This window comes from Canis lupus, chromosome 10, assembly GCF_011100685.1.
Source record: "Canis lupus familiaris isolate Mischka breed German Shepherd chromosome 10, alternate assembly UU_Cfam_GSD_1.0, whole genome shotgun sequence".
In the NCBI taxonomy this organism is placed as follows: Eukaryota; Metazoa; Chordata; class Mammalia; order Carnivora; family Canidae; genus Canis; species Canis lupus.
This window is the reverse complement of record NC_049231.1, coordinates 34,402,251-34,415,875: the sequence shown is the minus strand read 5'-3', so window position 1 is coordinate 34,415,875 and position 13,625 is coordinate 34,402,251. Positions and strand designations below refer to the sequence as shown.

The window sequence follows — 13,625 nt, the reverse complement described above, 5'->3', positions numbered from 1 at the left end:
AATCATGCTTTCCCTGGCTTTCAACTCAGTGTGGGTGCACTCCCAAGTAAGCGGAAGATGTAACCCTGCTCATCTCTCGGTTAGGTCCAGGTCCATGTCTGTCATGGTACGAGTATCTCATCTTTATGAGTGGCATCCTAATGTGTAAAAGCTGTGTGAATGTTCTACAGCATGGCCAGTGAATGCAAGCCAACTATTTCATCTGGCACTCTGGCAAAGAAACAGAATGTGTCTCTGAATTCATCGTGCTGAATTTTTTGAGAGACGGCACAGTCTTCAATGTGGTGGCTTTTGAAGGGATTTTCCAAGGCAATCCTGACAATACACAATTTTAAACTTGCACAAGAAATTTGGAACTGAACCTAGGGTGATTTGAGGCTCTGCTAAAACTCTCACACTTCTTGATGCATTGCATATGGTAGGGACCCAGATATTTATTGACCAGCCTAATGGAGAAAGATGGCTTTATGCCATTACTTGTCGGGGACTATGAGATGACACAGCTTCATAGGATATCTTGTCTACTTCTAGGATAATAACAAGCACAGCGATGACAACAGCACCAATAGCAAACATGACTTATTTAATACTGAGAATGACATAAAAGGATAGATGCTATTAATCACTCAATTTCACAATAAAGAAAAGGCTCAGGCTGGCCCAAGCCCATAGAGGTAGTTGGGTGCAGTGAAGAGTGCAGACTCTACCCAACATGGCTGCCTTTGGCCCTCTGTGGTTAATTGTCCATTTCCTTGTCTGTCTCCCTCATTAGATGGTAAACTTCTCAAAGACAGGAACTGTGACCTATCTCAATTGATATCCTACAAACGTGGCTTCTAAAATCTGCATGTTTAACACAAAGACTATCTTATGGGGGGACTTTATGAGGTAAAGGTTAATAGGGCATCCTTGGATGAGTGTGTGAAAAGGTTGCTCACTATAGTTTGGTATCCCCAAATATGTCTTAGAATATGTCTATCAAAGACAAAAAGCCCTCTGAACTCTGTATTCTGTTTTTTTCCACCTTCTCATTGGTTGAAGGAAAATTCAAGCCAGAATTCTGAAGAATTTTACCCAGTATACCATGAGAGTCTATTGTATTAAATATTCTAATTTTTTAATTTTTTTAAAGATTTTATTTATTTATTCATAGAGACAGAGAGAGGGAGAGGCAGAGACACAGGCAGAGGAAGAAGCAGGCATCATACAGAGAGCCTGACATGGGACTCGATCCAGGGTCTCCAGGATCACGCCCTGATCTACAGGCGGCGCTAAACCTGCTGCGCCACTGGGGCTGCCCTGTATTAAATATTCTTGTGTGAACTCAGTTAACATATGACCCTCTCTCATGTGCTAAACACTTTGGAAAGTTCTCTGCACTATGATGAACCGTCATTAATAGCTGGTTATATGATGATTGTGAATATTTCTATTAGAGTTGAATATTAGGCTTTCTGGGGCATAAGCTCCAGTGAAGGCAACACTTCTTCCTTGAGAAAATCACATTTCACAGATGTTGCCTTCCCTAGGAATGTAAATGTGAAAACCAGTTCTGTTATTCCTATTTATCTTGAGAGGCATTTCAAGTGTTGGTTGTACAAAAACTAAATTTAGTTAGCTAAAGTTCCATACTGCCAGCCATTAATTTAAGCTATGAAGCAGAAATCTATAACCAGTCCACACTGGTTAGCCTTCTCTTCTAATTATTTAAGTCAATTATTGTTATATAATTGAGATTCCATATTCATTGATTTCTACAGTCTGTATATAGCACAATGGCAGAAGAAAAAAACACTTATCAAGTCAAAACCTGTTAAATTGTGCCTGAAGAACATACCCATTTTGGAACTTAGAAATGACCATAATAGGCCCAAATGACTCCTCTTTGGCAAGATACATGTGGTCTTCCACATCTGTGAACACAGTTGGCTCCATAAAAAAGCCTATTTGAAAAACAGACAAGATCATCAATTATAGGGTAATTAATTTTTAATTAATAGTTCTCTCATTTAATTACAGCATAATTTTTTTCCTTCCCTTCTGGGTCAGTAAAGCCAAGACAACTTTCATTTTCCTATTTGGCATTAGCATTCCTAGGCTCTTGTTTTTTTATCTGTTTATTACAGAAATTTCAAACATATGTCAAAGTAGTGAAAGTAGTATAACAAATCATAAAATAAATACTCTTATTTTGCTTTATTTGATTCATTTTTTCCTTGTTGAAATAATTGAAAGCAAATTCCAGAGCTTATAACTTTTACCTCCTGTATTTCAGTATAAATCTGTGAAAAATAAGATATTTTCTTCCATACCACAATCGTTACCACATTTAACAAAATTAGTGTTAATTCCTTCTTCATGATTTATATTTCCATTTTTTCCTCAAAAGTATCTTTTTTTATAGTTGACTGGTTTGATTCAAGATTCAAATAAATTCTATACATTGCGTTCACTTGCTAGATCTAAGTGTCCTTCAATCTAGAACATTTCACCTCTAATTTTTCATGCCATTGGCTTGTTCAACAGACTGAGTCAGTTGTCCTCCAGAACATATTGCATTTAGATTTGTCTTTGTGTCCTTGGGATGATATTTAATTTGTTCCCCTATCCCTTTTATTTCTTGTAAATGGAAATTTTAACTTAAAGACACAATTAGATTCAGGTTAAACATTTTTGGTGAGAATACCGCACAGGTGATGCTGTGTACTACACATTGCATCCCTTAGGAGACACCTCCTGCCTAGCTATCCTGCTTTCACTGTTGCTTAGACTGACCAGTGGCTCCAAGCTGTGACAACTTCACCTCTCCATTGTAAAATTGTGTTTTTCTCCTTGAGAATGGCAAGCAATCTTGGGGGAGAAACTTTGGTACCTTGCACATACTCAGATCCCCATCAACCTCTCTCCCAATAACTTTAGCCTCCCTTGATGATAACTGCCTGAATCAATCATTTCATTCAGTTAGGAGTACAAAGTGCTGATTTTTTCTGTGCCATCATTCTTTTTCTACATTAATTAGCAGGAATTCTTCTGTTAAAAAAAAAAAAGTCTCCTTTATCAGCCAGTTTACCCAGAAATTCAGTTTATACAGAAGACACAGATAAATGTTAAATTTTCCCCCTTCTAATTATCATTTTTTAGAGTAAGCTATTGGAGCACAATCCCCCTACAGTATTGAAAAATGGTTTTTTTAAGTTGTTGTTTGTTTTTCTCTCCTTTGGGGTATCATGACATTGAGTCATTCACATATTTCAGTAACAGGTATGGCTTTAGACAATAGGAATTAATCCTCCCAGGCTATTCTGGCTATGATTAAATCTCACAGCTCCAGGAGTCAAGGTCACCAGCACCAGAATGACACAGTTGTCCATTAGACCTCTTACTGGACCGCCATGTAAGGACCAGTTATGTCCATTCTGTGATTTGATTTCCACAGCCCTCTAAAGTAGGGTGCCCACATTTCATCCCATGTTACACAGGAGGAAACTGAGGCTCAGAAAAATTGTCATGTGCAACGTACCACAGCATATAAGTGGCCAAGTAGTATCTAGAAAAGAATTCTTGTGACCATAACATAAGTGCTATGATTTACTTTTAAGGCAAGATGGAGCTGCAGTGGAAACCATTACCATCCAATCAGAACCAGAGCCCAGCACGCCTCCTGCAGAGGTGATCTTACCTGGCCTGCACACTTGTCTTCCCCCATACACCAAGGTGGCCCCTTCCTTCACTCCAGCTTCACAGTATTGCAGAAGCTTTTCCAGATGGGCCTGATGGTTTTGGGGCCCGTGATCTGTAGATCTGTCAAGTGGATCACCAATTTTCATCTTTTTAATTTCTTCTACCTGTTTGTCACCCAGTTCACAAAACACAATTGACTGTTAATAATAATAACAACGGATACCCCTGGCTGAGCTTCTCAGTGTGGTGGGTGCTGTCTAAGCTGTCAAAAGATGTCTTTTAGTCTTCATGGGAGCACTGGAGGCGGGCATTTACTATTTCCATCTTACAGAGGGAGAAACGGGGTTTAGACAGGCCCAGTGACTTAGCACACACAACCACTAAACACAGGAGAGTCTTCCTGACTTGAAAGCCCACGCTGTTAAATCACTGAGTTCTAAGAGACCATAACCTATGTATGTGACATACAAATGATCCTGAGTGTTAATCCATTAAAATGGCAAACCTGATGTTCTGGAATTTTTATTACTATAGCACCCTTGTACTCCTCAGGACAGAAGAATTTCCAAAATGGCCACATGGTTATCTTTTTTATCTCCCCTGCTGTGTCAGCCTGCTCTTGTGAAATGTTCATGGTATAGCACGCCAGAGGAATTGCTAGAATGTTCTGGTGAAAAGCTGTGTTCAAAAGCAGTGTGCATCACTGACATCTCTTAATGATCATCCCTGTGCGCCTCACTTAATCTACTTGTGCATTTTCTAATGTTAAGTCCAATTCCAGTAAGAAGAAAGAATGAGAGTTACCACGACCCAGCAGGGCCGTGAATTTGAATTTGGGCTGGGTGAAAATCCCTTGGTGAGTGCTCAAGAAATAGCTGCTGAATGAGTGACTGAATACAACTTGTGTGTGTGCAAAACATGTGTATTGATGGACTGATAGGGTCGACTCTTGACATTCCTGAACTCAGCATTTGAAATGCCCACATGTTGAAGTTGTGAAAACCCTGTGATTCGTATTTTAATGAGGCACAAATAGAATTAGAGGGATGTTCGGGAGGTAGCCACTGCCCACCATCTGGCCTTTCACATGTCTTCTGTGTTTTCCATTCTCATGAAGAAAGAATGCCTTTGTTTCTTGGAATGGGGAAGGAGAATTGACTCTGAAAAAAAGAAGCTGGTTGCTGGTTTTTCAAATATAAACAAATTCGTGATTATTGTTATAATAATGGCATAGTTTATTATAGTTCAGTTTATTTTAGTGCCACAGAATTCATCTTAATAGTTCTATAAATGGCTTTTGGTATCATATTTATAGAATCATGACCATTCTATAGGAGAGATGTATGTATGTATGTGTGTAGGTATGTATATATGTATACATCTATCTATATATCTATTTTAGTGGAGGAAATGATATACCGATCTGTTAACTGTGTATTGAGGATTTGCAAGGATCTAGTGGTATATCTCTCCTAGTCAATTTAGGAATTTACAAAAATCTAGGAGAATCTCTCCCACAAGTGTCAAGGATATAATTTACTATAAATATAGAGCAAGGCATAGGTAATAAAATCTCTTAGGGTTGGTTATTTTTAATGGAAACATACTTTTTTACTATGAAATATTAAGAATAATATGAGTAGATGATATAATGAAATGCCATGTTCTCATCACCCAGCTTCAACAATTACCAACTCATGGCAAATTTTATTTCCTCACTTACTTCCTCCCCTTCTGGGTTATTTTGAAGCAAAGTCTAGACATCATATAATTTCATCTGTAAATCTATCAGAAGGTAGCCCTAAAAGATAAGGACTGTTGTTTAATATATAAATATTTATTAATTATATATTATTGTATTTATTTATATTATATATAAACAATATAACATGTAATACTTATATACAAATGATATATAATAAATAAACATATAATATATATTAAAAATATATATTGTGTATGCATATACACACACCACAGTACTAATATCACACCTAAAACTTCATCAGTAATGCCAGAAGCCCTTTTCAATAAAAGCAGCTTCTAAACAGCTAGAATAAATGTGAAGATGTCTTACCACTTTTGTCACAAATTCATCGTGGATGGATTCTTCCACAAACAAACGCCCAGCTGCAATACAATTCTCTCCTTTGTTGAAAAATACTGCCCCCATGCCCTTCAGCAGCAGGAGAGAAAATATTAACAGTACTTTGAATTGTCATAAAATCACACACACCAAAAATTAGGTGTTATTGGGAGACAGAAGACAAACAGAGAAGTCAGAAAAACAATGCCTTGGCCTAGCTAGTGATGAGAACTGCTTAGAGACACTTAGAGTTTTGATCTAGTATGTTTTTAGGGATTTTTGTTTCTGCTTTACCCTTTTTGGTCCAGAGGTACTTCAATGTGTATGACAATAAGGCACACCACTGAGGACAAATTTTGTGTTGTAAGAAAATCTGCATTGTTCTATACATTTAAATATAATACTTGTATACCAAATTTTGCTTTTAAAATCTTGACATCAGTTTGTATAAATCATGAATGTTTAGAAAGAGTATCCTGTCCTTTAAGTTTTAAAAACACTGTAATGATACAAATTATAAAGATATTATTTTAAAAATCAAGTGCTTTAAGAAGTCCTAAATCTAAGCATCAAGAGAGTGGTTTCTACTTATGACCAGACAAAACCAAATCTCACACTGAGATTTCTGTTAAAGAGATGAGATGTGTTTTAGGAGTAGGCATCTATTTGGTGGGATTGGACCCACTCTTACCATTCGCACAGCCTTGTCAAGTTCACAGTCGTTGAATATTATAAGTGGGGATTTGCCACCAAGTTCAAGGGAAACTTTCTTCAAGTTGCTCACAGCACAGCTAGAGGAAAATAAATGGGAAATGAGCATTCTCTCTTGCATGTGCTTTTTTAGCTATAAATTACCAGTTAGCATGGAAAACATAGCTGAACCTCAGAAATATTGAGAAATGTATTCAAAGACAAAACAGGAATGGTAGAATGGGGGTAGCTGCTGAAGCCTGGTGATGCACATGGGAGTTCATTATACTATTCTGTGTGCTTTGTATATATTAGAAATTTCCCATAATAAAATGTGTTCTTTTAAAATTCTGTAGTCAAATATTTATAGATCCTCTAGATAAATTCAGATTCTTTAGGCATAAGAATTTTGGTTACATAAAGGCCTGGTAAGGAATTTAACCTCTAACCCACATTCCTGGAACATTAGGGAAATAAAATATCAATTTTTAGAAGCATATTATTTTCCCCTACTCATAATAGTATTGTTATTTAAAACATTGAAAAAATACCCCCAAAAATTCAGAAAGAAAGAAAAAAAAATCACAAAATTCTATTCCATGTCTCAGTGTCCATTGTTTTTACCATTTTGACATACTTATTTCCGGTCCATTATCAACCATGGCCTTTGCCTTATTTAAAATGGGTTGGAAAAAAAAAAAGAAAAAAAAAAAGAAATAAATAAAATAAAATAAAATGGGTTGGGATCACCTAATATATACAATTTTATACCTTATTTTTCCATTTATCTTTTATTTATTTATTTATTTTTAAAAAGATTTTATTTATTTATTCATGAGAGACACAGAGAGAGGCAGAGACACAGACAGAGGGAGAAGCAGGCTCCATGTAGGGAGCCTGATGTGGGACTTGATCCTGGAACTCCGGGATCATACCCTGGGCCGAAGGCTGAGCCACCCTGGGATCCCTCCATTTATCTCTTAACAACATTTTTCAGTGTTATTAAAAATTCTCCAGGAACATGATGACATAGCACTCCATTACACTAACACATTGCCTTATTTTGGACATTTAGACTGTTGGCAATCTTTTAAAAAATGAATGTTACTGCTCTTTAGGAATTCATTTTATAAAGAAGTCATATTTGTCATTTATGTCTTGGTTTCTTACTTATGCTCCAAAACCAATTTGGGCCACAGCATTAGTATAGAAAATCTTTTTTGTGCTGGATTGTCATAGCTACCAGTAGGGTGTAGAATTTCAGTATGCCTCTAGTTTTATTGATGGGCTTTATGCTTTGGAAATATTTTATTATATGAAAGTATTTCAATACCCTGCAATGATAAGTAGATTTCTCTCTTAAATCTGATGTGGGTTTTCTCCCTGCAAACATACTCTGTGTGAAAAAGTAAAAAGGAAAAGGGAAACCTAGTTTACTAGGATGTGCAGCAAATCAACACACTAAAACCAATACCTCTTCATGATCTGTTTGCCGATAGCAGTGGACCCAGTGAAGCCAAGTTTGCGGATATGAGGATGTTCAGAAAGGCGTTGCCCGGCTACACCTACCTGTAGAACCAGGGAATAAAACGTGAATTAAAACATTTCTCAAACTCTTATGGTGTGAGTGGCTTTGGATTCATTGGAATAGATTTCTAAACTCTCTTCATTTGCATTTTCTGGATTAATTACAAATTGACAAAAGTCTAAATAATGTCCTCCATGCAATTATCAGCCCCCAAAAGATGGGTAAGCCCTGGTTTTTCATCTTCCAAAATAATTTTTAAAAGTTGAAACGGTAGTTTTAATTGCTGTACAATTTCTGCTCCTCTCACCCTACTCACCCTAATCACCTCATCCATTATATTTCTACTTTAAGATTTTTATTTATCCTTCAGTTAACTGTTTGGTTAACTGTATTTAGTTTTAATATACTGTAGTTATAAGTCGGGACAAGATTCCAGTGGGAAAATAGCCACTCAGCTGCTCCTGTACCACTCATTATTACAGCCAAGTGGGTCCTTTGATGGCTTACCTGAGCCTGGAATGATGTTGATTACACCCTTTGGAAAGCCTGCTTTCGAAGAGAGCTCAGCAAACTTCAAAGCAGTCAACGGTGTGACCTGAGCAGAAGCAGACCACAATTATCTTCTTCAGACTCTGTCTTGTCCTGTAGATCAGTACCCTGCTCTTCCTTTCTGGTCATACTCCATTCATTTTATTTTTTCTTTTATTTGGACATTTGGACATAATTTCAGACTTACAGCAAAGTTGCAAAAATAGTACAAAGAATTCTTATATATCCATCACCCAGATTTCTCAAATGTTAACATTTTGCTACATTTGCTTTATCCTCTATTTCTCTTTATTTTTCTCTCAACTGTATAAGAGTAAGATATAGACATGCCTGCCCCTTTATTTGTAAATAATTTTGGGTGCATTTTGTAAAAACAAAGAATTCCTGTGTGTAACCATATACAATGATCAAAACCAGGAAATTAACAACTCACAGGAAAATCTAATTTACAGACTTAACTAAGTCATCACCAAGTGTACCAAAAATGTGCATTATAGCAAAAGGAAATCCAAGATCATACATTGCGTTGTCATGTCTGTAGTCTCCTTTAATCTAGGAGAGTTTCTGAGTTTTTTTTTTTTATCCATTACACTGACATTTTTGATAAGCACAGGCTAGTAATTTTGGACAATGTCCCTTTGTCTGGATTTGTCTGCTGTTTCCTCATGACTTAATTTTGGTTGTGCACTTGTTCATATGCAAGAACTTTGGCAAGAACACCACAGGAGTGATGCTAAGTTCTTAGAGCACCATCTCAGAAGGCACATGGTATCAAATAGTCCCAATATTAGAAATATTAATTTTGATCATTTGGAAAAGGGAGTCTCCCAGGTTTCATCACTGTACGTTACTCCTTTATACTTTGTAATTAATAAATGTTTTATAGGAAGATGCTTCAAGACTATTGAAATATCCAGTTATGGGACACCTGGGTGGCTCAGTGGTTGAGTGTCAGCCTTTGGCTCAGGGCATGATCCCGGGGTCCTGGGATCGAGTCCCACATCAGGCTCCCCGCAGGGAGCCTGCTTCTCCCTCTGCCTGTATCTCTGCCTCTCTATGTGCATCTCTCCTGAATAAATTAAAAAAAAAAAAGAAATATCCAGTTACTCCTCCAAATTCCACCCAGTAGTTTAAGAATACATGGATGACTTCTTCCTGAATCAAGTATTATGAGGACAGCTGCGATGCTGATTTTTTATCATTTCTCCTACATGTATTAGTTGGCATTCCAGTCTAAGAGCTTTCCCTTCTCTTCAGTTAATTAATCAATCCATGTGAATTCATGGATTCTTACTTTATTCAATAGGCTATAATATTTTACTATTATTTCTTCTGATGTTCAAATTGTTCCAGATTTGGCTGATGGAAGCCCCTTTAGGATAGCTGTTGTGTCTTTCTAACACGTCCCTATCATTCTTTGAGCATTTACATGGGATATTCTAGGCTCGTCTTGCATTTTTCCTGTTCCAGTCCTTTTTTCAAAGAACCCAGATTTCTTTGGGTGAAGAATGATATTTAAGAATTATGGTTATAATGGGAAATATATATTTGGTCTTTGTCTCTGGTTCCTACAACACAGTTTCTAAAACCCTTGCAATGCCTGGTGTGAAAAGTGTCTTTTGTATACTTATGACATGACTGGTAGCTGGCGTCCCAAGGTGGTTTCAGGATGGAGTCTGGTCACCAGAAAGACCAAGCCGTGATAAGAGGGTTGGAACTTTCAGCCTGACCCTGGAGAGTTGGGAGAGGCTGGAGGTTGAGTTCAATCACTGAGAGCAATGATTTAATCATGAGAGCAATGATTTCATCAATTTGCCTGTGTAATTAAACTTCCTTAAATACACCTAGACAATGGGGTTCAGAGAGCTTCTGGGTTGGCGAACACATCCATGTGATGTGAGAGTGGTAACCCTGAGCTCTACAGGGACAGGACTCCTGTGCTCATGATCCTTCCATACTTCATCCTATGTACCTTTCCATCTGATTGTTGTTTTGTATCCTTTATATTATCCTTTATAATAGGATATTAGTAAGTGTTTTCCTGAGTTTTGTGAGCCATTCTAGCAAATTGCACCTGAGAAGAGGGTCATGGGAGCCTCTGATGTAAAGCTATTTGGTCAGAAGTACAGGAGGCCCAAGACTCACAATTGGCATCTGAAGTGGAGGCAGTCTTGTGAGACTGGCTAAGCCCTTCACCTGTGGGGTCTGTGCTAAAGCTCCAGGTAGTTAGTGTCACAAATGATTTAAATGGTAGGACACCTACTTGGTGTCCAGAGAGTTAGAGAATAGGTTGGTCTAGGGGGAAAACCCCCCACACATTAGGTATCAAAGAGTTGTGAGTAAAAAAATTTCAGAATTTTGGAAACAAATATCTGGACACTATTGAAATGTTGCTTTTCCTCTCAGGAGATAGGGCTGAGGAAAAGCTGTATGTGCACTCATATACACGTGTATCTACTTATATGTCTACCTGTCTTCTTACCTATCATCTATCCCCACAAACACCTATATCCATTTCCTTACCTAGCTATCTAAGTATATTAAAACCCATGAGTTTGGGGCAGCCCCGGTGGCGCAGTGGTTTAGCACTGCCTGCGGCCTGGGGCATGATCCTGGAGACCTGGGATCGAGTCCCACATCGGGCTCCTGCATGGAGCCTGCTCCTCCCTCTGCCTGTGTCTCTGCCTCTCTCTCTCTCTCTGTCTCTCATGAATAAATAAATAAATAAAAATCTTAAAAAAAAAAAGAAAAAATATAAAACCCATGAGTTTGCGAATACCTCTAACCAATATCTCGGGCTTCATTCAGTAATCTTTTTCCCTTCTTATGTTTGTAACTCTCTTCTCCAACAGTGAGAAACATGGCTTCCAATATCCACAGAGCATTCACTAATTTGCCCAACTCTAAAATGTATAGAAAACAATTTAAGAATTATTAAGCCATGTCCTTACAAAGAGGAAGTGTACTAACTAGAATCTGATATTTATTTGCTGTGCCCTTTAAGTTTGAGGGCATTAGTCCAAATGCCTGTCAAAAGTTACTTGGGTTAATGTTTCCTCCCTTCCTTCAATGGGATCATGTTATTCATTTAAAAAATAGCTTAATTTATTTGTTTCTATTTGTATTCAATTTTAGGGTTTTTGCCCCATCTGGGTTGATTATATTTTGTTTGTTGTCATTTTTGAGTTTGGGAAACATACTTCCAAAAGAAGGAATTCACAAAAGGTACATTAGAGAAGTGTTGTTCTCTACCCTCTTTCCCCCTGTCCCTTCTACCCTGTCTCCCCATGGCCTGTAGATAACCATTAATCTTCCTATGTTTCTTTTGCTCAAATGAACAGATATATGTCTTCTTATTTTCCCTCCCTTCTTACACAAAGATGGCATAATATGATCTTATTTTTAACATCTCTTATAGCAATGCATAACTCAGAAGCAAAATGAAAGTCATATTTTCACACTGTTAAAATCCAATGCTGATTAAATCTTAAATTAGCACTTTTTTTGGTGTGGTCTCAATAAATGGAATGTGCAAGAAGATCCGTGGAGGTGTGAAAAGAGAATAGTAGAACTTCTGTATGTACATATTCTAACTGACAAAGATAGGCAATCAGCTAAACATAACATTATGTGGCTGGATAATGATACTGTCACTCTGTCTGAATGAAGGTCAGATGGTCATGGGTCATAAAAGTATGTGCTAGAAAAGAACAGGAGCTCATAGGGCCAAGGGAATGATGGTGTTTCTTCACTTGCTCATTTGCTTTCAGAATATTGCCACGTGTTGAAGTTTATAGGCCTGGTTACATGGATTTGCAGACTATATTGTTACTTTAACCAAAACTTCATAAAATGGACAAGTGGTTGAAAAAGATGAAAAAGAATCTGTATAGAAACTGCATAATAAATTAAAAAAAATAAACTGCATAATAAATAATATTACCAAGGCAACAAGAAAACAAGAAGAAAAAGGCAAGAGGCATGGCTAACACTTTCCCTCCTTCTAGTAACAGGTCCACTGCAGTAACATTGTGAGGTTTACCAAGTGGCAATCTAGCTAGACTTCATGAGAAATTGGCCTCAAACATTTGCAATTATCAAGAAGGTATTTGACATAGTAGATTTACATCTACTACTGCTAAAGATGATCCTAAAGAGCAAAGTGTAGGTTATTATGCCTTGATATGAAATCATGATTAGAAAAACATTTAAAGGGACACCTGGGCGGCTCAGTGGTTGAGCATCTGCCTTTGGCTCAGGTGGTGATCCTGGGGTCCGGGATGAAGTCCCACATTGGGCTCCCCGCAGGGACCTTGTTTCTCCCTCTGCCTGTATTTCTGCCTCTCTCTGTGTCTCTTGTGAATAAATAAATAAAGCCTTAAAAAAATTTTCAAAAACTAACTACCCTGAATTAATGATAGTTCTTTTCAGAACAAAAAAGATTTTTATATCATTAACAAACACAATAAAACAAATTTTTCATCCTTATCTAATCCCTTTTCTTTTTTAAGATTTTATTTATTTATTCGTGAGAGAGAAAGAGAGAGAGGCAGAGACACAGGCAGAGGGAGAAGCAGGCTCCATGCCAGGAGCCTGACGTGGGACTCGATCCCCGGACTCCAGGATCGTGCCCTGGGCCAAAGGCAGGCGCCAAACTGCTGAGCCACCTAGGTATCCCTCTTTTTTTTTTTTTTTTATAAGATTTTATTTATTTATTCATGAGAGACACAGAGAGAGAAGCAGAGACACAGGCAGAGGGAGAAGCAGGCTCCATGCAGGAGCCCGATATGGGACTCAATCTCAGGACTCCAGGATCATGCTCTGAGCCCACGGCAGACACTCAACCGCTGAGCCACTCAGGTGTCCCTATCTCATCCTTTTCATTTCTATTGGTTTTCTTTCATTTGGCTACTCAGTTCTACCAGCAGGACTTTTGCTTTAAATGATATATGGGAAAGCATCTAGGAGTGTTCTGGGCAAGAGTAGGTCATTGCTAATGTTATTATTGGGTTTGATGAAGTGGTCAGAACCTGCCAGACCTGAACCAGTCCAGACCATGAGAAAAAGCCCCCTGATTCAGTCTTCCTGACA

At 37.7% G+C, this 13,625-nt stretch overlaps 1 protein-coding gene across 1 annotated transcript in view; it reads right to left on the bottom strand.

The window, feature by feature from the left end:
- The window catches only part of ALDH1L2 (aldehyde dehydrogenase 1 family member L2), a 55,428-nt gene that overhangs the window by 4,199 nt on the left and 37,604 nt on the right, over positions 1-13,625 (bottom strand). The window contains exons 16-21 of the mRNA XM_038550810.1: positions 8,490-8,580; positions 7,932-8,022; positions 6,459-6,558; positions 5,759-5,857; positions 3,680-3,845; positions 1,838-1,943 (exon numbers count right to left, since the gene is read on the bottom strand). Of these exons, the coding sequence (XP_038406738.1) occupies positions 1,838-1,943; positions 3,680-3,845; positions 5,759-5,857; positions 6,459-6,558; positions 7,932-8,022; positions 8,490-8,580 (653 nt within the window). The remainder of the gene's footprint in view (positions 1-1,837; positions 1,944-3,679; positions 3,846-5,758; positions 5,858-6,458; positions 6,559-7,931; positions 8,023-8,489; positions 8,581-13,625) is intronic.